This window comes from Salvelinus alpinus, chromosome 21, assembly GCF_045679555.1.
Source record: "Salvelinus alpinus chromosome 21, SLU_Salpinus.1, whole genome shotgun sequence".
NCBI lineage: Eukaryota > Metazoa > Chordata > Actinopteri > Salmoniformes > Salmonidae > Salvelinus > Salvelinus alpinus.
The window spans coordinates 5,109,470-5,135,500 of NC_092106.1; the positions used below are offsets into that span (position 1 = coordinate 5,109,470).

Here is a 26,031-nt window from a genome sequence, read left to right on the forward strand (position 1 = left end):
GACCAGCCACATACAGTGGTTCCTCCTTTAAAAGTTGCGAGCTTGCACCACGGGACTTAGAGGTACGCAGCGTCACGGCTTCATTGCTCCAGACTACCACAAGGGGAGTTAGAGCACTCATTATGCATTTGGGTCCCAAGGTTTTTATATGACCAATCATGTCGAGTGGTTCCAATGACAAATTTTGACACGAGCCACCCTTGCCTGGTGGCGTTCTTCAACAAATATGGCAGACAAAACATTACGGTGGAACCAAATGGTAAGTTGTTATAACGTCATAACGAGTCAAGCAAAACATTTACAATTGAGAGGAATATGTTAGTTAATGTAGAGTTAATTTATGAAAATTGCTATTTAGCAAGTTATCTGACTAGCTAACATTAGCCAGCTAGCTAGTGTCAGGAGAATGAATTTGTAATTCATGTTGTTTCATGTTTTAGGGACTCCTGAGAAAAACAGCAAACCAGGCTGTCGTCTTGGGAAACAGTGGATGTAAAGAATCTAGCTAGCTAAAGCATTTACTGCAAATTGGTTGTACAATTGTGTAAGCTTGCCTTGCAATGCAGCTGAAGTAACATAGCTAGCTAACTGTTTACTTTCTTATTGTATAGTGGAGGATAAAAATAACTGTATGCCTATGGATGTGTAGCTAGCTACAGTATGTAGCCGATCTGTGTATGGGCAGTTCAGGTATGAATCTCTGAGACATTCTTTTTCAGTCATATCAAACTCCATTATTTGAATGACACTGTGTCTGCATGTATGTATTACAATCATACACTTCAACAGTGTTTACCACTCCTGGGACATCAATGATTACACATTGTAACTATGCAATAGACTAGAAACATGATTGATGTAATTGTAATTCATATATACAGAAAAAAAACGATGCATATCTAACTCCATTCATCTGCATTAATCTGAGGACATAGGATAGTATTTCAATGAGATACTTAATTTCAACCAGTGGAGAATGTGAAACTCTTTATTGAAAGAAGATCATTATCCAGGTGTTATAAATACATAAATGCATTATAATTATGATAATTGTAATATTATACATACAAGTTCAATCTGTACCTATAAAACGAGGAAGAAAGACGAGGTGGGGAGAGAGGTGTGGAAGACAGAAAGGGAAAGAGGTAAGAACAGCGGCAGACAGAATATGATTCATGAATTACAGAGCTACCCTAATATTCTCTCAGTTCATCACAATTGCGGTGTCTCCTAACCAGCCTTGGGCCCCCAGTTGGCCCGAAGGTTATCTTAAGAGCGGGTGAGGTGGCGATGACAGGACTGGCTTCCACACTCACATCAAAACATACCTGCAGACGAGTGACAAATGGATAGAGAGAGAGCATGATTAAGCCTTGATTTTTTATTCTAACACGGTCAGTCATCTTAATCAGGAGGTGAAATGCAAAACTGACCTTGGATCATTAACTCTGGGACTACTACATCTCTGTCTGTATTTAAATGCAAAGCATCTCTTTAATAATACTTCCCGTTGACCCGACCAAGTGACATATCACCTATGATCATGCTGTGCCCTCTGTGTCAGCCAGTTCAGATGCGGGACGGGTTCACCAAAACAGCTGATATAACCTAGATGATTTAGGGAGAAGGGGGGAGGGATGAAGTGAAGAAGAGACTGTTATTGTGTGTGTGGTCTCACCTGGTGTCCACACTAAGTGGCTACAGAGTACGTTATGCTGAAAAACAGACACATGAGGACAAACAATAGAAGATAATGTCAATAGAAGATACTGTATGTGACGCAGACACCTATCGGAGTGCACCTGAAACTTTTAAATATAGAGGGCTATATGTCTCACCACTTGGTTATTGCAAGGCTAACCCCCAGGGAAATCATGACTTGGCAGCAACAAATAGTCCAGTGAAAATGGCTGTCTTTATGTGGTGTAAATCTGAAAATTAGCAGCTGACATCTGAAGGGTTTTTAATTAACACATGTGAGACAGGTTCCATGTAAAACAAGACAGGCAGAGATGGAGAAAAAGAACACAGAACAGTTTAATTACCTCTGGTTATGACACTTTTGCCAGCAATAAAGCTTCCACGGCCTGTTCCTCGGACAGTGAACATCTGGCAATATCTACATTTTTGACCCCTTGATTAGCTCGCTCTCTGAAAGTAAAGAAAACAGCTTATTTCTTAAAGATATGAAAACAATAACTGAGAAATGACTGTTCAATCTAAAGCAGCAGATGTCATTTTTAGGATATGTCAATACAGCCCAGTGCTGCTTACCTGAGATGCCATCTTCGTAGGTGTCCGCTTTGACTTCCTTTGTGATTGAAAATAAAAAAGATTTTGCTCTCGACAAAAAGACACAAATGTACCTCCATAGCATATAACAATTTGCCTGTGAATAACCACACCTTCATACAAACGTGCTACTGTAACCAGAATTCTTGACACACAACCGAAGACGCTGCCATATCCTGCCAGCACACCCACAAGTGAGCCACTCAGGAGCAGAATGATGATGCGTGGAAAAGGGAAAGGAATGAGATGGGAACAGAAATTTGTTGCAAGTTGGAGAGGAGGGCTAATAGCTGAACAATAGACTATTCAACCTTTACTAAAGAATAGTCTAATAGCCGAGCTAGGTGTGAAACACCCCCCCTTCTATCACAGACCAGATTTGCCCTAACGACCAAGGGGTAGCTTGCTACTCAATGTAATAAAGTAATGACTTTTCAAATAAGTTACCTTACACGTTATGTTGGCTGACAATTTGTTAGCTACGCTGTCCTTACGAACTACATAGCATATCATTACAGCAGTATGTACCGGTATGTTAGCTACCTAACGTTAGTAGTTTAGTATACATGAAACTTTCCAGTATATTAACTATAGGCTATCTAACTACCCAACGTTTATTGACTTGATTATTCTCGTCATTCTTAGCTTAGCTAAATGGTATAGTCGTTGTGCTTTCTCAATGGACATTCGGGTGCTTTCGTAAATTCGTTCTGGCTATCTATAGGCTGGATAATAGAACGAGTCCAAATTCACCCAGGGCTGAAAAACACTTAGGAACGTTGGTTAGGCTGAAACACTGGTGCGAGCCCATAGCAAATGAATGAAATCGAACGTTCACAAAGCCTGTTTTGACTGGAGTGATGCTTGGAATTCAATTTCGCCTAAATGGCACAAAAAATATATCTCTTTTTATTTTACCACTACAATCTGTTCGTCGGACGAAACTGGAAAAAAATGACTTGTGTAGAAAGTTAACATCCGCACCTCAATGGTGGCAACTGTGCTTATGTCTGCGTAATGAAAAAGTAGGGGAAAAATAAAAACGTATATTTCTGGTATAGCAATCGATGACAAACAAGCTCGCTGCCCAGACGTACATAATTACAAAGATGAGATTCTCCTGATTAAAATGGTGCCTGTGTTACAGTTTTGCTTTCGTCCCTCTCCTCGCCCCTACCTGGGCTCAAACCAGGGACCCTCTGCACACATAGACAACAGCCACCCTCGAAGCATCGTTACCCATCGCTCCACAAAAGCCACGAGCCTTGCAGAGCAAGGGGAAGAACTACTTCAAGGTCTCAGAGCGAGTGACGTCACCGATTGAAACGCTATTAGCACGCACCCCGCTAACTAGCTAGCCATTTCACACCGGTTACACCCGACTTGAAAAAAATCTAAATATATACTTTGCGAGATATTTGGCGAAATAGACAGACATGCCTATATTTCCCCCATAGGAAACAATGGGAAGACCGCAGAGTTCCAATATTATTTTTGTTGTTTACATTTTAACTATAAAACAACGTGAGCAGGTCTCATTGCCAACAATAGCGAAGCAGGCGTTGTGACGTTGAACAATAAGCTGGGAATAGAACGTTCGGAAGGCGAGTTGGTGCCACGGTGCTCAATAGAACTAATAGGAGCTGGCAGGGTGAAAAATGCACAAAAACAAGGCCTGTTTTTTCGCGACTACTTCAAAACGACGGCAAGCAGCTGGGAAATATGGTCATATTATGAAACTGGGCTCCACGGTTGTTAAACATTTCACGTGTCCAGGCTACTGTCTACACGGATTTCAGAGCACTCTCATCTGAGTGTACCAGAGCGCAGAATAATTACTTTACGAGCGCTCAATACCCTTCAATATGGCCGGTGTCAGTAAACATCGGGAAAAAAGCGTAATTAAATTGTTTCCAGCAGCACATTTACAGTCACCAATGTTCTGATTAACACGAAAACTGCCTTACCAGCTCTGCTAGGGCGAGTAAAATGGTCAGAGTGGTCTCATTTGTGTCTGGAATTAGCTAGCCAACGTTAGCTTGGGTGCTTGACTGACGTTGTAAGGCCAGAATGCTCAAATCAACCCTACTCCTCGGCCGAACGTCCAGTGTGCGCACCGAGAGCGAAACGATCTGAATTTACAAACTGACAATTTTCTCTGAATGGAAACACCATAATATTAATGAAATGAATTAAGCCAAATTTCTTAAAATCAATCCCATATACTATGTTATTACAAAAAAGGTTTTAAATTCTCTGGTAATGCCAATACGGAATACTATCAAATGCTTCTTAAAGATGCCCTCTGGTGGTCAAACTAGCAATAACTTGCAGTAACAGAAGAAATGGCTGAAAATTAAATGACATGCCACAGTATGACGCAACTTTTAAAGGAGGACCACTGCACGCCTAGTTTCCTGAGACGAGTCATAAATCCCTGATGGAATGCCTCAGTACTCTCTCTCGTGTATGGGGCCTTGAACTCACATAACATGCAGCTACAACACCAACAAGGCTTTTTCAAGTGTTTTGGCACTCAAGGACAATAGCTACTCTGAAAACATAACCCTCTAATTACGCCGTTGTTCAGTAGGCTACTATAAAAGACCCTTTCACTGCTCTCCTCCACTTAATATTACACTTAACACGAACATTCAGTGACATTTCTCGGAAATCACATGAGCTGTGACCTTTCTTTCACATTAAACGTAACTCACAGAATGGGTGATATCTCATGTCACTGAAAGCAAAAGATGAGGTAATATTGGTGTCAGTCAGTTATCATGTACCATTTAAATAGATGCCTAATTAAATGCTTAGAGTAAATCCCTATTTAGTCAACTGTCTCTGATGTTTATTAAAGCAGCCTTGCAACAATTCATGTCTACCTTTGATCATGGTAGGCATTCGCAGCTGTACAGCTTGCTAATGCTAACAAGCTTTTCTTTCTAATGTTAGCATGCTAACTGGTTTTCTCTGTCTTTTGTGCTAGCTTGTTACTCTGCATTAGCTTCTTCTCATTGAGCTATTCGGCTTGCTAATGCTAACATGCGTTTCTTTAAATTCTTTATGCTAACATGCTAGCTAGTTTTATTTTTATTTTGTGCTAGCTTGTTACTCTGCATTAGCTTCTTTACATTGACCTAAATGGCTTCCTAATGCTAACATGCTTTTTTATTTTAGCTTCTTGACATTGCTGCTGTTATACAATTAGCCTCTGAAGATGTACAGTTTGTAGAACACAATCCTATGTGCATGCTGAAATGTAGTCTAATTCTATCTTTAGGTATGCTTGGACGCTCTTGGAGCTTAAGAGTATGCAAGCTCACTATAATCTTGGCACATCCATCCTATTTGAGAAAACTAGATTGATGGAAAGAGGGACAAGTCTGAGTGTCCATAGGTTTTTGACCTCACATACATACCCAGAAGGTCATCCTTGGCTGTAGAGGATACACTTCAAAATAAGGTTGGATTTTGTGTGTTTGCTTATTAGCAAACATAGCTTAGCAAGTACTGTCAGTACTGTCAAGTACTGTCAGTACAAGGTGTCCTTACTAATGGAAGATTACCTTACAGGCATTCAAATGGTGTTAGATTATATGAATTTGCTAAATAATGTGTTTGTTAGCAAGTATGCTCAGCATTACAAAACAAATCGTTTTTGATAGATTTGTGGCCCCTGTTGGTTGGGCCCCTAACAGCTGTGTGAATGTGTGTGCGTGCGTGTGTGTGTGTGGTCCCTGACAGTGCACAACAGTAAGGTAACAGCCAGGTCTCTGGGGAGCTCATTATTCAGCTCTCAACTTGGATACACCACAACAAGAGTTTCTTTTGTGTTTCTGTGTGTGTGCATGTGCCTGCCTGTCTGCGACGTGCATGCATGTGTCTGCACGCATGTGTGTGTCTGTTAGTATGCCTGTATTTTTCAGAATATGCTATTAAGAGGGTCCAGGAGGTGCCAGCAGGGGAACAGCGGGTTGGCCCAGCACCTCGTTTCTGATTGATCTCCAGGTGACAGGCTGTGTCAGGGGGCCCATGGCTGGCCCACCTCTCACACCTCTTTTCTGCTGCACTTTATGCAAGCAGGGATGTGTGTAGGAATGTGTGTGTGTGAGGGTGAGGGGGTTGGAGCGGGTTGTGGGTCAGGTAAGGAAGGGTGGAAGGGTGAGGGTTTTGTGTGCGTGCATGTACACGTGTGTACAGTTCCTTCAGAAAGTATTATTCCACATTTTGTTGTGTTACAACCTGAATTCAAAATGGTACCCATTTAAAAATATATATTCTTCAAGCTCTGTCAAGTTGGTTGTTGACCATTGCTTGAGAGTCATTTTCAAGTCTTGCCATAGACTTTCAAGCCGATTTAAGTGAAAACTGTAACTAGGCCACTCAGGAACATTCAATGTGGTCTTGTTAAGCTACTCCAGTGCATATTTGGCCGTATGTTTTACATCTACAATGTTCATTCATCCTCAGTTTTCTCCTATCACAGCCATTAAACTCTGTAACTGTTTTAAAGTCACCATTGGCCTCATGGTGAAATCTCTGAGCGGTTTTCTTCCATTCCGCCAACTGAGTTAGGAAGGATGCCTGTATCTTTGTAGTGATTTGGTGTACGGGGTATGGGGTATGGGGTACAAAGATGAGGTAGTCATTCAAAAATCATGTTAAATACTTATTGACTCAAGACATTTTAGCTTTTCATTTTTAATGAATTTGTATTTCTAAAAACATAATTCCACTTTAACATTATGGGCTATTGTGTGGAGGCCAGTTACACAAAATCTCAATTTAATACAGTTTATATTCAGGCTGTAACACAACAAATTGTGGAAATAGTCAATGGGTGTGAATACTTTCTGAATGCACTTCAGTTTTTCTTAGGTACATGAAAATGGATCGCTCCTGAGTCACGTTGTCACGCGGGACTAGGTGGGTGCAGGAATCAGACGCAGAGAGAGTTCCACTGCTCTTCAATAAGGCACACACAAAATATAAGCCCAACAAATACAGGGCGCGGACATACAACGTGACAACCCAAAAACCACAGGGTGTCAAGTGTAAGAAAGAAAATACACCTCAGCCTACAATGCACACACGTAACAAAATAAAGACAATCCCGCACAAAACAAGGGCGGGTCTACCTACTAAATATAGGGAAGCTCATTAACCGAAAACAACAGAAACACAGGTGAAACTAATAAGACAAAACAAACAGACAAACGAAAAAGGGATCGGTGGCGGCTAGTAGGGCGGTGACGACGACCGCCGAGCACCGCCCGAACAGGCAGGGGACCCAACTTCGGCGGAAGTCGTGACACACGTGGCCGTGGCATCCCCAAACCATCACACTATCACCACCATGCTTGACCGTTGGTATAAGGTTCTTACTGTGGATTGCAGTGCTTGGTTATCGGCAGGCGTAATGGGACCAATGTTGTCCAAAAAGTTCTACTTTTGACTCACCTGTCCATAGAACAGTCTTCCAAGAGTCTTGATCCACGTGCTTCCAGGTGCTTTTTGGAAAAACCTGAGTAAACCTTTTGGACAAGATGGGTCCCGTTATGTCTGGCGAAAAACAAACACTGCATTCCACAGTAAGAACCTCATACCAACGGTCAAACATGGTGGTGGTAGTCTAATGGTTTGGGGATGCTGCCTCAGGACCTAAATGACGTGCCTTAATAGAAGAAACCATGAATTCTACTCTGTATCAGAGAATGTCAGGCCATCCATCTGTGAGGTGAAGCTGAAGCGCAGCTGGGTCATGCAGAAAAACGCACAATCAATTCCACATGAAAATGGCTAAAAAGAAACAAATTTTAAGTTTTGGAATGGTCTAGTCGAAGTCCAGACCTAATCCTAATTGAGACGTTGTGGCAGGACTTAAATCGAGCAGATCAAGCTTGAAAACCCACATATGTCGCACAGTTCTGCAAGAGTGGGCCATAATTCCTCCACCGCAATGTGTTAGACTGATCAACAACTACAGGAAGCATTTGGTTGCAGTCATTGCAACACCTACAACCCAATTCTGACCAAAATTATCCGGAGAGATTATTGCTTCCAAGGTTTCCTGTTTTCAAGCTCTACAGAGGGTGCTCTAGCAAACAAACAGCAGAGAGCTGAGGACAGCATCCAACCTGGAACTGAGTGAATAGTGTTTGGTCTGATGCTATTTTCAAAGCCAAGAAGAAAACAAAAAATGAAAGAAATTAAAAATAAAGTACATTACAATGATATATTTCATTTTATGGGGACTGAATGCTGAGTTAAGGCTCCCAGGCTTGCAAGGACAGACCAGATACAAATTAAATTAGCACTAAGGTGTAAAGTAAAAGGTGTTGAGGCTTTTGGGCCCAACGAGTGTCAGGAGTCTTTGAAGCGTCCTCTGAAGCCCCCTCCTGCTGTTCAAAGACCATTCACTGGCATTTTCTACAAGAAATCTGCCTCCAGAAATAAAAGCTTCTCCCAAGTGGGTGTGACACCTACTCCCGTTGCCTGCTGCACTGCTGCTTGGATTCCACCTGGCGATCTGTTCACCGTCTGCCCTGGTCTGTCTCCCCCTGTCTGGTACAGGTATCTCCACCACACTCACCCCTCTCTCCAGCACACACACACTGTTGGTGCGAATGACTCTGAACTTACAATGGCTAGCCCCAAGTCGTTAGCTATTTTATTATTTTATTGTGCATTTTGCTATTTTGCTATTTGCCTCATGACTCCTGCATACTTTGTTGACAACAAACATTCTTTACCCAACCGTTGGACAGACTATGTTCGTTCCCACACTCGGGAGTCTGACTCTCTATTGGCCTCCCATCCTATTCTAACCACCTCTCGCCGGCCTTGTATTCATGTTACCTGATGAAATTGCTGTACAATATGATCTTGTTGCCATCTGATGCACATTCAGATGTCATAAATCAACACTACAGAGCTCTCCCTGTCCTATGCCCATCCTCTGCTCTCGTAAAAGCCTGGGTTTTCTGCACGTTAACACTAGAAGCTTATTACATAAAATGGATCAATTGAAAGTGTGGGTTCACAGCTCCAATCCAGATGTGTTGGTCATTACTAAGACGTGGTTGAGGAAGAGTGTTTTGAATACTGATGTTAACCTTTCTGGTTATAACCTTCTTCGGCAAGACAGATCTTCCAAAGGTGGGGGAGTGGCAATCTTTACCAAGGAACACCTTCAGTGCTCGATTGTCTCCACCAAGTCTGTCCCCAAACAATTTGATTTGCTGGTTTTAAGCATTAAACTTTCAAATAGCTCTTTGTTGATTGTTGCTGCGTGCTATCGTCCTCCATCAGCACCAGCTGTACCCTACCTACCCTAAACTCTCTCCTGGCCCCTTACACTAAGTCTGAATTTGTCCTACTAGGTGACCTAAACTGGGACATGCTTAAACCACATGACCAAGTCCTAAATCAATGGAACTCCCTAAGTCTTTCTCAGATTATTACCAATCCCACAAGGTACGACTCCAAACACCCAGAAAAGGCTACTCTCCTCAATGTTATCCTCACAAATAATCCTGATAGGTATCAGTCTGGTGTTTTCTGTAATGACCTTAGTGATCACTGTTTCACAGCCTGTGTTCGTAATGGCTGCTCAGTGAAACGACCTGTCCTGATTTGTCATAGACGCTTGCTAAAAAACTTTAATGAGCAAGCCTTCCTTTATGAACTGGCCTCTGTAAAAGGGTATAGAATCAGCTTGATCCCCTCTGTCGAAGACTCTTGGACCTTCTGTTTTGATAATTTCAGTGGTATTGTTAACTAACACGCCCCCCATAAAGAAAATGAGAATTAAAAACAGGTTCAGCCCCTGGTTCGACCGTGATCTTGCAGAGTTACTCCACCTCAAGAATTGCATTTGGCGAAAGGCTCGGCACACGCATACTCAGGCTGACTGGCTCTCGTTCAGGCAATTGAGAAATAAGTGCACTCAGGCTATCCGGAAGACCAAAGTTAGTTATTTTAAGGAGCAGTTCTCTCTCTGTGTGTCTAACCCCAAGAAGTTCTGGAAAATGGTTAAAGACCTGGAGAATAAACCCTCCTCCTCACAGCTGCTATGTCCCTTAATGTAGGGGTGGCAGGTAACCTAGTGGTTACAGCGTTGGGCCAGTAACTGAAATATTGCTAGATTGAATCCCCTAGCTGACAAGGTAAAAATATCTGTCGCTCTGCCCCTGAACAAAGCAGTTAACCCACTGTTCCAAGGCCGTCATTGTAAATAAGAATTTCTTCACTGACTTGCCTGGTTAAATAAAATAATGTTGATGATGTGGTTGTTACTGACAAGAAGCACACTTAATTAAGTCAGGATTTCTATTTGACTCAGCCATGCTTCCTTGCCCGTCCAACATTTCCTCATCTCCCTCCCCTTCTAATGCGACTATCCCCGAATCTTCTCCCTCTTTTTCCTCTGAGTCCGATGAGTCACTGAGTCCGATGTGCTAAAGGAGCTCCTTAAACCTGACCCCAAAAAAACATCTGGGTCAGATGGTTTCGACCCTTTCTTCTTTAAGGTTGCTGCCCATATCATCGTCAAGCCTATCTCCAACTTTTTTAACCTGTCTCTCCTTTCTGGGGAGGTACCCATTGCTTGGAAGGCAGCCATGGTTTGTCTTTTATTTAAAGGGGGAGATCAATCTGATCCTACCTGTTATAGGCCTATTTCTATTTTGCCCTGTTTATCAAAGTGTTGGAAAAACTTGTCAATAATTAACTGACTGGCTTTCTTGATGTCTATAGTATTCTCTCGGGTATGCAATCTGGTTTCTGCTCAGGTTATGGATGTGTCACTGCAACATTAAAGGTCCTCAATGATGTCACCAATGCCCTTGATTCTAAGCAATATTGTGCTGCTATTTTTATTGACTTGGCCAAAGCTTTTGATACGGATTATTGGTGTCTCTGAGGGGTCTTTGGCCTGGTTTGCTAACTACCTCTTTCAAACAGTGCAGTGTATAAAGTCAGAAAATCTGCTGTCTCAGCCACTGCCTGTCACAAGGGAGTACCCCAAGGTTCGATCCTAGGCCCCATACTCATCTCAATTTACATCAACAACATAACTCAGGCAGTAGGAATCTCTCTCATCCATTTATATGCAGATGATACAGTCTTATACTCAGCTGGCCCCTCCCCCGATTTTGTGTTAAATGCTTTGTTTTTTCTACCCTTAACCTTGTTCTAAACACCTCCAAAACAAAATGTGGTTTGGTAAGAAGAATGCCCATCTTCCCACAGGTGTCATTACTACCTCTGAGGGTTTATAGCTTGAGGTAGTCACCTCATACAAGTACTTGGGAGTATGGCTAGACGGTGCACTGTCCTTCTCTCAGCTCATATCAAAGCTGCAGGCTAAAGTTAAATCTAGACTTGGTTTCCTCTATCGTAATCACTCCTCTTTCACCCCAGCTGCCAAACTAACCCTGATTCAGATGACCATCCTACCCATGCTAGATTATGGAGACATCATTTATAGATTTGCAGGTAAGGGTGCTCTCGAGCAGCTAGATGTTCTTTACCATTCCACAATCAGATTTGCCACCAATGCACGTTATAGGACACATCACTGCACTCTATACTCCTCTGTAAACTGGTCATCTCTGTTGACCCGTCGCAAGACCCACTGGTTGATGCTTATTTATAAAACCCTCTTAGGCCTCACTTCCCCTATCTGAGATATCTACTGCAGCCCCGATCCTCCACATACAACACCTGTTCTACCAGTCACATTCTGTTAAAGGTCCCCAAAGCACACACATTTATGGGTCGCTCCTCTTTTCAGTTCGCTGCAGCTAGCGACTGGAACGAGCTGCAACAAACACTCAAACTGGACAGTTTTACCTCAATCTCTTCATTCAAAGACTCATTCATGGACACTCTTACTGACAGTTGTGGCTGCTTTGTGTGATGTATTGTTGTCTCTACCTTCTTGCCCTTTGTGCTGTTGTCTGTGCCCAATAATGTTCGTACCATGTTTTGTGCTGCTACCATGTTGTGTTGCTACCATGTTGTTGTTATGTTGTGTTGTTACCATGCTGTGTTGTCATGTGTTGATGCCTTGCTATGTTGTTATCTTAGGTCTCTCTTTATGTATGGTTGTGTTGTCTCTCTTGTTGTGATGTTTGTTTTGTCCTATATTTATATTGTGTTTTTTTTATTCCCAGGCCCCCGTGTCCGCAGGAGGCCTTTTGCCTTTTGGTTGGCCGTCATTGTAAATAAGAATTTGTTCTTAACTGACTTGCCTAGTTTAATAAAGGTTAAATAAAAAATATAAACAACAATTGCCACCAAAGGTGGTACAACCAGTTATTGAGTGTAAGAGGGCAATTACCTTTCCACACAGGGGAATTAGGCGTTTCATAACGTTGTTATTTAAATAAATAAATAAAGTATACATTTTGCTAGCTAGGTTTCTCCAGACGCCGCCGGTGGATACTTGGTGACCTTGTGTTTCATGTGTTTGACTGTACCCAGGAGGGGCACACTTAATGACCATCTCATTTGCACGGGCTCCTCTTCTAATGATCTGTTAAAGTGCACTTAACGAGTAATCATGGGGCCAATCCCGTTGGGCTTGTCAGGATACACTGGGGAAAAGTGATGGGAAGACCATGAAACTGTTACCAGCGCGCAAATGGTAGTCAATAAAGGTGTGGTGGGGACTTTAACTTAACTGTTCGAATGTCGTAGCCCTTTACACTTGTAACTGTATACGGGTTGAAAATGGCAGATTTGGACACTGATAAGGCCCTAAATTGGAACAACAGTGGCTGTACAGTAGCATGCTATACATGACGTCAGAGCTCAGGGTCTCCGCTTCACAGGCTCTGTATGGGTTTCGACTGACCGCCTTTCTGATCTTGAGCACTGCGGTTGACAAGAGTTTGCCCCCATCCTTCCCACTAATTGTCTGAGTGAGGGAAATGTTGTAAATTTAAGAGTACTCAATGTATTTTGAAATATGAGATGTTGAGGATTATAATAAATACCGCTTTGATGTCATACAAGCAAGCCAAACACCCATGAGTCCCAAATGTGCACTTCACATTTCCATGTCATAAAATTCATGTAATACAGTGTCAATGTGTATGATCACTATGTTTGATGTACAGTTACAAGATGACATGGCGTCATACCCTGGGTTGTCCTGAAGAGAATGAGCCTATGTTTGTTGTATTGTGACTAAAATGTGTGTACCACGCATCTGAAGGCACTCATGAATCCTTTCTATACCCATCAAAATGATGATCTGCTTCTCTGAGTTGCCGTTTGAAAGCCAAACACTGTAAGATTGTATTTAATATTTTAGCTAGTCAAGTTGGCAGTAGAACAACATTTCAAATGATGCTTCAGATTGCGATTTATAATGGACCATTTTTAAACAACAACAGTAATTGTGTGATGGCGGGAAGGCAGGCCTGTGTTCCAAATAAAGCTACAAGTGAGCTTGCTCTAGTTCCTCAACGGCACAGCTAATAGAGCTCATAAAAAGAAAATGTATAGTTGACTTCTTTGAGTCATAAAGGTGCATTGAAATGACTTAGGAACTGTGCACACTTTGGAGAGGTGTGTAGCAACTTGGATACACCAGTTAGACCTCTCACTCAAACCCTTGTAATTGTTTTGTCTTATGTTGGACCTACCCCAAACTTTCCAGGAATATTCTTATCATGTTAATGAATGTAGTTTCAGCTGTAATTATCAACAAATGCGGCTAAAAGAACAGTAAATGTAAAACTCACTTAAAAATCAACAGTGTAATGTTGTGTCAGGTGAACTCTTGTCCTCAGCTTTAGTCTAATAATTTTCCCATAATCTCCAAACTGTTCCCTTTTAATTGCTACCATGGTTATGCATATGCTTTCCATATTTATTCTGTAAAAAAACATCTCAATTTATCTATATCCATATAGGCCAATTCCCAGAAGTGTAAAGGGTTAAAGTAACGCGAAGGGAATTGAAGTGTGTGTGTGTGTGTGTGTGTGTGTGTGTGTGTGTGTGTGTGTGTGTGTGTAAAATGTATCCACTCGTAGTTTATTTTTCATAGTTGCCGTATAAGAAGGGTCAGTGCCCATATATTATGCTATTTTCATAATTAAATATATTGATTATAAATATTGAGGGTAATTAAATGTTTTAAGATGTGGGGTGCAGTTCCAATTGTACTCAGGGCTGTGAACAACACCTCCGTCCATGTTGGAAATGTTCTCATGAATTAATGAATGAATAAATTCATCTTTCGGCATGTTTATTTTAATACTCATTCATAAAGAATTAAGCACGGCGATTACACTGTTTCAGGCTCAACTCAGCATTCCTTGTATCAAGTGCTGTGTGTTTCACTCCTCAATATCTATTCATCTCAAGTCCTCAGTCCTCTCCTGAATGCACTTGGCAGAAAGTTCAAAAACAATCTGCCAAGAGTTTGCCTCGAAAACATCAAAACATCGGAAGCTAGTGCGTCAGCTTCGATTGGGGTGTAGCGACTCGCCTTCAACTTTTCAGATTGCCCTTCATCACCTGGCATGGACAGAAATGTACTGATTTCAATCAGATACAGAGACAACATGGCTAAGAGAGAGTAAATCAAAAAGAGCTGTGTCACCACTAAACAGCATTGTGTTGTTGGTCTAGATTGGGAAGACATAAGGCTGCCAGTTTGCATTGCGGTCTGTAGCTAGTGATGCTAAGGGAATTCACCAGGGACTTTCGCCTGTTCTGTTCTCCCTCAGGGGCTCTGATGAAAAATATTTTGTTCCTCCGTGGCCTGCTCACCTTCTCCTACTCTGCTAGTGTTTGTTGTAAGAGCACCAGCATCTAGTTGGGCTTTGATCTAGTGCTGCAGAGGAACCCGCTAACACGCTACCTTATCTAATCCTGGGGATTTTAAAGGCTACTGCCGGTGTCTTGTGAGGTTCCTGTTCTCAGAATGATTCTCTTCCTACTCAACTCACCAGCCCCATCACCTCTTATTGAGGATTGGACACATGCACACACATGCACACGCACACACACAGACTCAGCACAGACACACCACCTCCTCTCTCTTCCACAGTAGAGTAGTCTGTCTCTGACTAAACTGTCTGAAGCCTGGGCACCTTTCATCCTCCTCCTCTTCTCTCCTTTTCCACCTCCTCCCCTTCATAGCTGTCCCTGGGCTCAGCGAGGTGACAGGCCGGTGTCACTGTTATGGACTGTAGCGCTGGCACTGACACCTGAGGGTGACTGGGCTGATACCTCTATTAACCTTCTGGTGACGTCCTCCCCACCGCTCGGGAGCCACCAGACTGAACTTAGGGACATCAAAGTAGAAGGTGTTTTTCATCCAAGCACATTTCCATGGGCTCGTTCCAGGCTGTACACACATGCCCACGCGTGTATGAATATGCGCTAAACTACTAAAGGAACACATGCACACATTAATGCACACACACACCATACAAACACCACACACACACCACACACACACCACACACACACACACTGAATGAATTATGTGGGTTGTGTACACGTTAGGAATCTTAATCATCTGGATTAATGAACTTAATATAACAAAACTTCAAGTAATTCAATGAAATTGGGGCTAAACGTATTAGATTAGCATGTGCCCTTTTTCCCTGACATTGATTAAATATTCACATATCTCCTCCATATCGAGGCAACTAAACATGATTTATGTCGGACATGTCAAAGCCCTTGTCATACACTGTACATACCTAATACCATTATACCTTTGACCCTCTGACTCCTCCCTCTGCAGGAATTCTCTCTGCTGCGATTGGATGACGTGCCCAGTGAGCGGGTGAACATTCTGGGCTTTTCCGTCTTCAACCGAACACATCCCTTCTTCCAGGATTTCCTCCTCAGCCTCAACCGTTCCTGGCAGGAAAACTGTGACCACGCCCCCTTCGCCGGCACACCGGTGAGACCAGGGTTCAGGTTTATGTAGACCGGCGAGACCAGGGTTCAGGTTTATGTAGACCGGTGAGACCAGGGTTCAGGTTTATGTAGACCGGTGAGACCAGGGTTCAGGTTTATGTAGACTGGTGAGACCAGGGTTCAGGTTTATGTAGACTGGTGAGACCAGGGTTCAGGTTTATGTAGACCGGTGAGACCAGGGTTCAGGTTTATGTAGACCGGTGAGACCAGGGTTCAGGTTTATGTAGACCGGTGAGACCAGGGTTCAGGTTTATGTAGACCGGCGAGACCAGGGTTCAGGTTTATGTAGACCGGCGAGACCAGGGTTCAGGTTTATGTAGACCGGCGAGACCAGGGTTCAGGTTTATGTAGACCGGTGAGACCAGGGTTCAGGTTTATGTAGACCGGTGAGACCAGGGTTCAGGTTTATGTAGACCGGTGAGACCAGGGTTCAGGTTTCTGTAGACCGGTGAGACCAGGGTTCAGGTTTATGTAGACCGGTGAGACCAGGGTTCAGGTTTATGTAGACTGGTGAGACCAGGGTTCAGGTTTATGTAGACCGGTGAGACCAGGGTTCAGGTTTATGTAGACCGGTGAGACCAGGGTTCAGGTTTATGTAGACCGGTGAGACCAGGGTTCAGGTTTATGTAGACCGGCGAGACCAGGGTTCAGGTTTATGTAGACCGGTGAGACCAGGGTTCAGGTTTATGTAGACCGGTGAGACCAGGGTTCAGGTTTATGTAGACCGGTGAGACCAGGGTTCAGGTTTATGTAGACCGGTGAGACCAGGGTTCAGGTTTATGTAGACCGGTGAGACCAGGGTTCAGGTTTATGTAGACCGGTGAGACCAGGGTTCAGGTTTATGTAGACCGGTGAGACCAGGGTTCAGGTTTATGTAGACCGGTGAGACCAGGGTTCAGGTTTATGTAGACCGGTGAGACCAGGGTTCAGGTTTATGTAGACCGGTGAGACCAGGGTTCAGGTTTATGTAGACCGGTGAGACCAGGGTTCAGGTTTATGTAGACCGGTGAGACCAGGGTTCAGGTTTATGTAGACCGGTGAGACCAGGGTTCAGGTTTATGTAGACCGGTGAGACCAGGGTTCAGGTTTATGTAGACCGGTGAGACCAGGGTTCAGGTTTATGTAGGACAGAGAGGATTGCTCAGCAGCTAATGGCTTGTAATGAAGCCGAATCTCGCAGACGCCCGTGTGGGGATACCTTATAATACGGGAAAAGAGCTGGAGTGTATTCAGGAGGATGAACCTTTCAGAAGGTTGCAGGTAGATATTTAGCAAATAAAGGGTTCCCAGGAACAGGATTAAATAACACTGTGCTAGAGAATAATATATTTCCTGCATATATCTGAACACTGTTTGGTTGCAGATGGAAATGTAACTAACAGAGCTGAATTTACAGTAGTACATGCTAGAGTAGGATTGGGAATCATCAGGTCTATTTGTTACATTTCTACCTGCAACATTACAGAACGTTCAGATGTAATTATATTATGGAGATCAGATATGATTGTCTAAGCCATTAGATCTTTAAGAATGTTAAGGCTCGAAGTCTTTCTATGCCTTGAATACAGTTGTCTGTGTAGTCGTTAACTAGCCATTCTTAAAGATCTAATTAGTTAATTGCCACATGCTTATTAAATGAATACGTGACTGGTAGTGTAGTACATAACATTAACATAACATTCTTCCATGCCGCATTTGAAAAATGTTAACCCAATTCACCATACTTGTGTAAACGAGAAGTTTTCTGACATCAGAGAGCGACGAGGAATTCATTAATTGGGTTTATTGAATTTTTGTTTCTTAATCAAGCCCTCAAGAAAGAATTTGAAAAATCAATGGCAGCTGTTTTTCTCTCGTTGTTTTCACCCCCCTCATAATTAGGAGTTATCTTTAATTAATCACAGGATATTTTGTAGTCTATCAGATAGAGCACAAGGAGCAGTGGAGGGATAACAGCTCTGAGCCCCTAATAAAACGAGAGTAGCCAGAGCGAGCTACACCTTCTCTCCCTGCTATTCATTTGCAGTGTTCCAGGGAGCTCTTTCATATCAGGTTCCTTTTTTAAAGACCCCTCTCTCTCAGCTCTACAGTGTCATGGGAATGAGAGAGGTGGAGGGACGGAAGAGAGTGAGGTGAGGAAGAATGGAGGGGGGGGGGGGTTACAGTGACTTGCAACCGAAGTGTGTCAGATATTTTCCAAACCTAAAAATGATTGAGATAGGTCCACATTCCAGGCCATTTGTTTTGTAGATCCAGCTACAGTATATGCCTCAATGCATGACAATCGATGGCGTAAGATGTGGATTCATTTGGATATTCGACTGCTTTTGAGGTATGAAAACACCTGACCAACTTTGATTTCGAAGTGACGTCTCCCTTTTAAGGTCACATGGTGCATAATCGTGACTTATGATCAGGAAGTTGCTGCCATCGACTTTCCATCCTGGAATCCAAATGGCACTGAACCACTGTACACACTCGCACTAACTACTGTTTTCCAAGCTGTTGTTTATACTTTGTTGCCTGTAGCGCAGTCCAATTCAACATTGGCCTATGCAAGGAGGAGATATATCATGGAAATGATGATGGTTATGGGCCTTATATGGTGCTCATTGTTTACTATGCATCACAATATATTCCCATATCAATATGCACAACAGATCAGGGCCAGGGCTTATTGGTTTATTATACAGACATATAACAGTGAAATACTCCCTCTCTCCCTCCTGTAATCTATGCCATCATGCATTTTAATTGTTTTTACATACACGGATGGGGCCTGTATGTAAACAGTCTACAGGACAAATCCCCCTTCCTGCGCTTCCGCCTCCACCCCGACGGATGTGTGGTAATTGGAACAACCAGGGCTTGGCAGCTCCAGTAGGGGTGAAAGTGGTGCGGCTCTTTTCCCCCTCTGTCAGCACATCAGAGGATCCTAACGATCTAATGGAATATCTGACTGCTGCATGGATGGCATTTTGGGGATCGCTTGTTTTAACCCAGCACTGACCGACCAGAGCGGACCCAAGGCGTCAGGGAGAATGGAAGATCGGTGTGTGTTTACCACAGAATAGCCCCCCCCCCCCCCCCTTTTCTTCCTTCCCTCCTTTCTCCTTTCTTTCTTTTTTTCTTTCTTTTACTTCTTCTTTCTCTATCCCCCCCACCCATCTCAGCTCTCGTCGGCGCTGCTGTTTGACGCAGTGCACGCGGTGGTGGCGGCGGTCCAGGAGCTCAACCGTAGCCAGAACGTGGGCGCCACGCAGCTCTCCTGCAAGTCCTCCAAGATCTGGGAGCATGGCACCAGCCTCATGAACTACCTGAGGATGGTAAGGGCGCCCCACTCTGGATAGGAGGGGAATGGCATTCTGTTGTTGGTCATGTTTAAGATTAAGATTAGATTCATCTTTGTGGAGCAACATTTGACTGCAGTGCGCACTGTGATATACAGTATGCTCCCAAGTGTGTTAGTTAACATTATACTAAAAGCCATTAGGTGTGTGTATCTTTTTGCAGTGGATATTCAGCCAGCAGATCCCTATCCCCTAAACCTAACCTTACTGTTTGATCTACCAGCTGAATATATTTACATTTATGTATTTATATATAAATCTTCTAGCCCTTCTCTTACCACTGGGTATATAGTCAGTCATATTGTCACATTAACTTGGGTCACTGCTAGCCTGGTCCCAGATCTGTGTGTGCTGTCATTGATACACCTAAGACCATAGGAGTTGGCAAGACAGTACAAACAGCTCTGGGATCAGGCTAGGTCACTGCCCCTATTTCTTCATCCGTAGCCTACAGCAGGGAGAAGGGGGGCAGGGAGGGAGTTAGAGACTGGTTGACTGGCTGTCACACTGTAATGCTCATAGTGCCTCATTAGGAATAAATGGCCTGTGAGTGAGCCATCAAGACACTAGAGTGTGACATGTATTGAATTTCAGACTGTTTTTTTCTTCTTTAGTAAAAGCAAATCTGAAAATGATTCATCTGTTGCCATTTAGATGTTTTACCACCATCACTTTGTCATCACACAATCATTTCATTTGAGACTCCCTCGTATCGATCATACTGCTGGTTTCTCAGTATCAGATGATGGGGTGGCTTAGGGTTTTGTCGCAGCATAATTGCCAGCCCGCTTCCCTTCTGGATAATTTAATCAATAAGGAACTAAAGCCCGACCGAACCCAGACATGCATGTGAAGTTACTGACATACCTGGGTTCAAACAGTATTTATTTTTCTTTCAAATACTTGGGAGCATCGGATTGAGCCTTGCCTGCAGTGCCGGATTGGCAGGGTTTGCAGTTTTCCCTTTTGGATCTACTCCATTGGCTCTGTCGCTCAAGGCAACCTCAATCCAGCACAGCTGAAGGATTTGAAAGCAAACGAACACTATTTGAACCCAGATTACTGACAGCAAAAACAACAGTCGCAGACCAAGTGAAACACCTTAGTAACATGGGAGCTTTTCTCTCTTGTTCTCTCTCTCCCTGGGATAGGTAGAATTGGAAGGACTAACGGGCCACATTGAATTCAACAGCAAAGGCCAGCGGTCCAACTATGCCCTGCGGATCATGCAGAACAGTAGAGACGGCCTAAGGCAGGTAAAGTAACTCTCCCGTTCATACAGTGTTACAGTACAATGTTGTGCCCGGTCGCAGGCCTATTCTTTTTACCACTACCCCAGAACTGCTGTGTGAAGCACTCCCTTACATCCTGTAATAGAGCTCTACGGTGCAGCAGGGAGCCATGATAATGTATTCAATTGATGTTTGGTCGTAGAAATATCCCCTTGACCCGCATGGTTTTAAGTGCTGAGGTGTCCAAAACCCCTCCATGTGCACTATTAAATATTTAGGATGCCATTTGGACTGGCGCAGGAGGCACGGCTGAATTTGAAGGAAAGGGAAAGAGAGGAGTGTTATAATCTTGTTTTTCGATAACTCTTTTTGGTGTCCTTTACTGAGTGTCTTAATCTGAATCAGTATAGCGTTTTCAACAGTGGTGCTGAGTTTGGAAGAGTTACTAAGGAAAATGTGTTAGTATAATGCCTTCCGGGGCTTCACCTCAATTCACAAACCCGCATCAATTAATTTCACAGTAGGACATGTTGGTTTCATGTTGAGAGTTACATTGCTTAGTTCCAGTATACATTTGGCTAGCCATCTGTATAGACGGATTCTGGTCTGGCGCTGTGCATGATCAAAGTCAAACATCTTTTGGCCTTGCCACGTCACTTGAATCTGAAAGTCTCACAATCATTCCAGTGCTCTTACAATGGATATCGCCTACTAAACATGCTGCACTGTAGCTAAAGAAAAATCCATCCAAAACCACTAATTGCTTTCATTTAAAGTGTTATTTAACACTAATATGTTAGAACACTACTTTACTAATGTTGCATTTTGGCAATATAATGAAGTTGGTAGCTACATGGAAAATCGTTGTGGAAATCTGTTGCAGCTCAAGTCGACTACAAACTCCACGATACAATGCTGTCTCTATGGGCTGGCTAGCTAGCTAGGTAGCAAACGTAGCTACACACAATAATACCAAAGACAAAATCAGCATGTAAAGTAGCTAGTGAGCTGTAAAATCACCTAAACAAACTGCACTATCAATTTAGTAGTCTGCAATCTCACTATGTTGTACCTGCAGATCAATGTGCCTCACAGAGTGGAGTCTGACATTCGCAACAGCAGATATACTTTTGAGGAGATTACAAACGTTGCCCATGCTACGTTAATGGGCCGGGTGGTGCATTCTGGGCGATTCTGGGACAAGGAGCACTCTCCTTCAAGGAGTGAATGGGAGTCTATTGGGCACTAGCATGAATTTCATCAACAAGAAGTACAACATTACAAACCTTTTCCGAGACGTGAGATAATTAACTTGCTATCTGTAATATCGTTCAGCATTGGAATGGTGACAGTACGTCCTTTCGAGGACAATAGGCACGTTTCTTGACATATACACTGACTTTGAGAAGGGATTGCATGACGATTAGCTTAGCGACTGCTTGACGCAGCATGACAACATGAATGCGATTGGTCGACAGTCTGCTTCGGTGGGCGTTATACTTTCCTTCATTCATTGGATTCCTATCTCCTTTCTATAATACCTCTGGCAACGGCATCATGCAATGCACCCTGGACTAAAGTAGGCAGGCAAATAGGAAAAATGTGCTAGACCCTCCATTAAATTACACATTTCTCGAGGTAGGAATATGATCAATGGCTCATTCAAGAGAAGACATCCTCTCGAGTTATGACATCGACCAGTATTGAAATCTGACATGTATGATAGACGTTTTCACGATCTTAAAGTTGTATTCCTATTAACTTCCAGTGTAATGAGAGCGACTTTATCACAGTGCTTGAATGCCAATAACTCCGATACACATGAAAACATGAAATGTCCCAGGGAATCGATAGAAAATCACTCAGAGATGCACAAACAAAACTATGTAACATTCAAAATGGGTGAACCTTTCCTTTAATGCTGAAGGTTTCTTCTTATTTTGGCCCCAGATTCTGTTGGCTGCACATGAAGAGTGCTTTTATCCCTGAGACGGCTCTCGCTGGCGTTGATATTGTATCTGTGTGTTCTGTGTGTTGTCCGGCCTTGCGGCAGAGGGAGAAGTGGCAGAGACACTGCTCTCATGTAGCAGGTAGTACTTTAGTCTCTACAAGTTTGCAGCATGTCCCGGAGCACCTGTCCTTGTATGACCTCTCCCCCCACTCCCCGTAGCACCTCCCCCTCCTCCCTCCCACAACTCCACTATTATCAATTCTCCATTGACTGCACCTATGGCACCTTACTCCACATAAATTAATAAAGCGTTAGTACAAGCCTGATCCCAGATCTGTTTGTGCGGTGTAGCCAACTCCTAAGGTTGATGTTATGCCAATTGGAAATGGCTATAAGTTATGCAATAGGAGTTTGCTATACAGCATAAACAGATCTGGGACCAGGCTATACTGTACCAGCACCACCTCTCTCCCCCTATTACTGTCTATTCACCACTGACTCTGGCACCTAAGGCACTTTACTCCACAGAATGTTCTAAAGCACTACTCACCCTCCTACTCCCGCTTTCTTTGCATCACACGTAGCAGTGTTTGTGGGTTACTGGTTGTCTCAGGGGTTGAGATGGTGAACTACCCTGAATGTTAGACACGAATACTCGATATACTGTAGCTGACAGGGTGTAGGCTTTATTGAATGTTGACTTAAACTTCTGTCTTACTGTATCTCTTAAAGGTCACGTCTCTCGATGTATCTTACGTATTCGATTTGATGTCTCCACTTGAAGCTTCTCTATACAGTAATAGTTATACCCAGAACATGTGTACTTTGACAATTCCCATCACCTGCCACTCAGAAATGTTCATGCAGTTCAGAAAAGTATGACTATATACAGTTGAAGTCGGAAGTTTACATACACCTTTGCCAAATACATTTAAACTCAGTTTTTCACAATTCCTGACATTTAATCCTAGTAAAAATTCCCTGTTTTAGGTCAGTTTGGATCACCACTTTATTTTAAGAATGTGAAATGTCAGAATAATAGTAGAGAGAGATTGATTTATTTGCTTGGGGTCATTGTCCATTTGGAAGACCCATTTGCAACCAAGCTTTAACTTCCTGACTGATGTCTTGAGATGTTGCTTCAATATATCCACATAATTTTCATTTCTCATGATGCCATCTATTTTGTGAAGTGCACCAGTCCCTCCTGCAGCAAAGCACCCCCACAACATGATGCTGCCACCCCCGTGCTTCACGGTTGGGATGGTGTTCTTCGGCTTGCAAGCCTCCCCCTTTTCCCTCCAAACATAACGATGGTCATTATGGCCAGAGGACATTTCTCCAAAAAAGTACGATCTTTGTCCCCATGTGCAGTTGCAAACCGTAGTCTGGTTTTTTTATGGCTGTTTTGGAGCAGTGGCTTCTTCCTTGCTGAGCTGCCTTTCAGGTTATGTCGATATAAGACTCGTTTCACTGTGGATATAGATACTTTTGTACCTGTTTCCTCCAGCATCTTCACAAGGTCCTCTGTTGTTGTTCTGGGATTGATTTGCACTTTTCGCACCAAAGTACGTTAATCTCTAGGAGACAGAACGCGTCTCCTTCCTGAGCAGTATGACGGCTGCGTGGTCCCATGGTGTTTATACTTGCGTAGTATTATTTGTACAGATGTACCTTCATGCATTTGGAAATTGCTCCCAATTTACTTTTGACAGTTAAGTATATTTAAAACCAAATACTTTTAGACTTTTACTCAAGTACTATTTTACTGGGTGACTTTGACTTTTAATTTAGTCATTTTCTATTAAGCTATCTTTACATTTTTTAAAGTATGACAATTGGGTACTTTTTCCTCCAGCGACCAGAACGAAGGGGCTTTTGCCGAACCATGAAAAACAGCCCCAGAACATTATCCCTCCTCCACCAAACTTTACAGTTGGCACTATGCATTGGGGCAGATAGCATTCTCCTGGCATCCGCCAAACCCAGATTCGTCCATCAATGGTGAAGCGTGATTCATCACTCCAGTGAACGAGTTTTCACTGCTCCAGAGTCCAATGGCGGTGATCTTTACACCACTCCAGCCAACACTTGGCATTGTGCACGGTGATCTTAGGCTTGTTTGCAGCTGCTCGGCCTTGGAAACCCATTTCATGAAGCTCCCGACGAACAGTTATTGTGCTGACGTTGCCTCGCGGCTGAGCCGTTGTTGCTCCTTGATGTTTCGACGTCACAATAACAGCATTTACAGTTGACCAGAGCAGCTCTAGCAGGGTAGACATTTGACGAACTGACTTGTTGGAAAGGTGGCATCCTATGACGGTGCAGCGTTGAAATTCCCTGAGATCTTCGGTACGGGCCATTCTACTGCCAATGTTTGTCTATGGAGATTTGAATGGTGGTGTGCTCGATTTTATACACCTGTCAGCAACGGGTGTGGCTGAAATAGCCGAATCCACATACTTTTGGCCATGTAGCGTATGTATAATCGCTCCACGCCAATAATGGTCATTGGATGAGACAAGGCGTTTGATGCAGGTTCGAGAGATGGGGAGGGAGTTTGTTTGTTTAGTTCTTCAACACCTCCCACATGCTGCTGTGATGGGTCTGTTTCAGCCTGGCACCAGTCAGAGGTGTGAATGCCTTGGCAGGGACTGGGAAGGTGATGCCAGAGCTAGCTGGCTGCCTGGCCCATACACATATGCACGCGCATGCACACACATGCACACACACACATATCCATGCTCACATTTGTGAGTGTACAAACACATACACATCCATTCCTTGTTACTATTTTTCTATTTATTGCTCGTGTTATATATATTTCTTTCTCTCTGCATTGTTGGGAATGCCCCGTAAGTAAGCATTTCACTGTTAGTCTACACCTGTTGTTTACGAAGCATGTGACAAATAACATTTGATTTGATGTAGGCACACGCACGCACGCGCACACACACACACACACACACACACACAGACACACCTGCATACACACACACACACACACACACACACACACACACACACACACACACACACACACACACACACACACACACACACACACACACACACACACACACACACACACACACACACACACACAGCTCTTTACTCACATATTGTTTCCACATCATACATTGACACACATGCTGCCGACCGTTTGGTTTTGGAAACATACAGTAGCTCCACCCACGCTGTCTCTCCAGCCCATGATATGAATGTATAGCTGAGAGAGAATCCTTAA

At 43.2% G+C, this 26,031-nt stretch overlaps 1 protein-coding gene and 1 long non-coding RNA gene across 2 annotated transcripts in view; one reads left to right on the forward strand and one right to left on the reverse strand.

The window, feature by feature from the left end:
• The window catches only part of grik4 (glutamate receptor, ionotropic, kainate 4), a 477,591-nt gene that overhangs the window by 383,753 nt on the left and 67,807 nt on the right, over nucleotides 1–26,031 (forward strand). Inside the window, exons 9-11 of the mRNA XM_071356615.1 lie at nucleotides 16,073–16,234; nucleotides 19,425–19,577; nucleotides 20,753–20,857. Coding sequence (XP_071212716.1) covers nucleotides 16,073–16,234; nucleotides 19,425–19,577; nucleotides 20,753–20,857 — 420 coding nt within the window. The remainder of the gene's footprint in view (nucleotides 1–16,072; nucleotides 16,235–19,424; nucleotides 19,578–20,752; nucleotides 20,858–26,031) is intronic.
• Nucleotides 975–2,155, reverse strand: LOC139548612 (uncharacterized). The gene is made up of 2 exons (XR_011669729.1): nucleotides 2,046–2,155; nucleotides 975–1,608 (listed from the first exon to the last, which is right to left on the reverse strand). It is a non-coding gene; the product is annotated as an uncharacterized lncRNA (long non-coding RNA).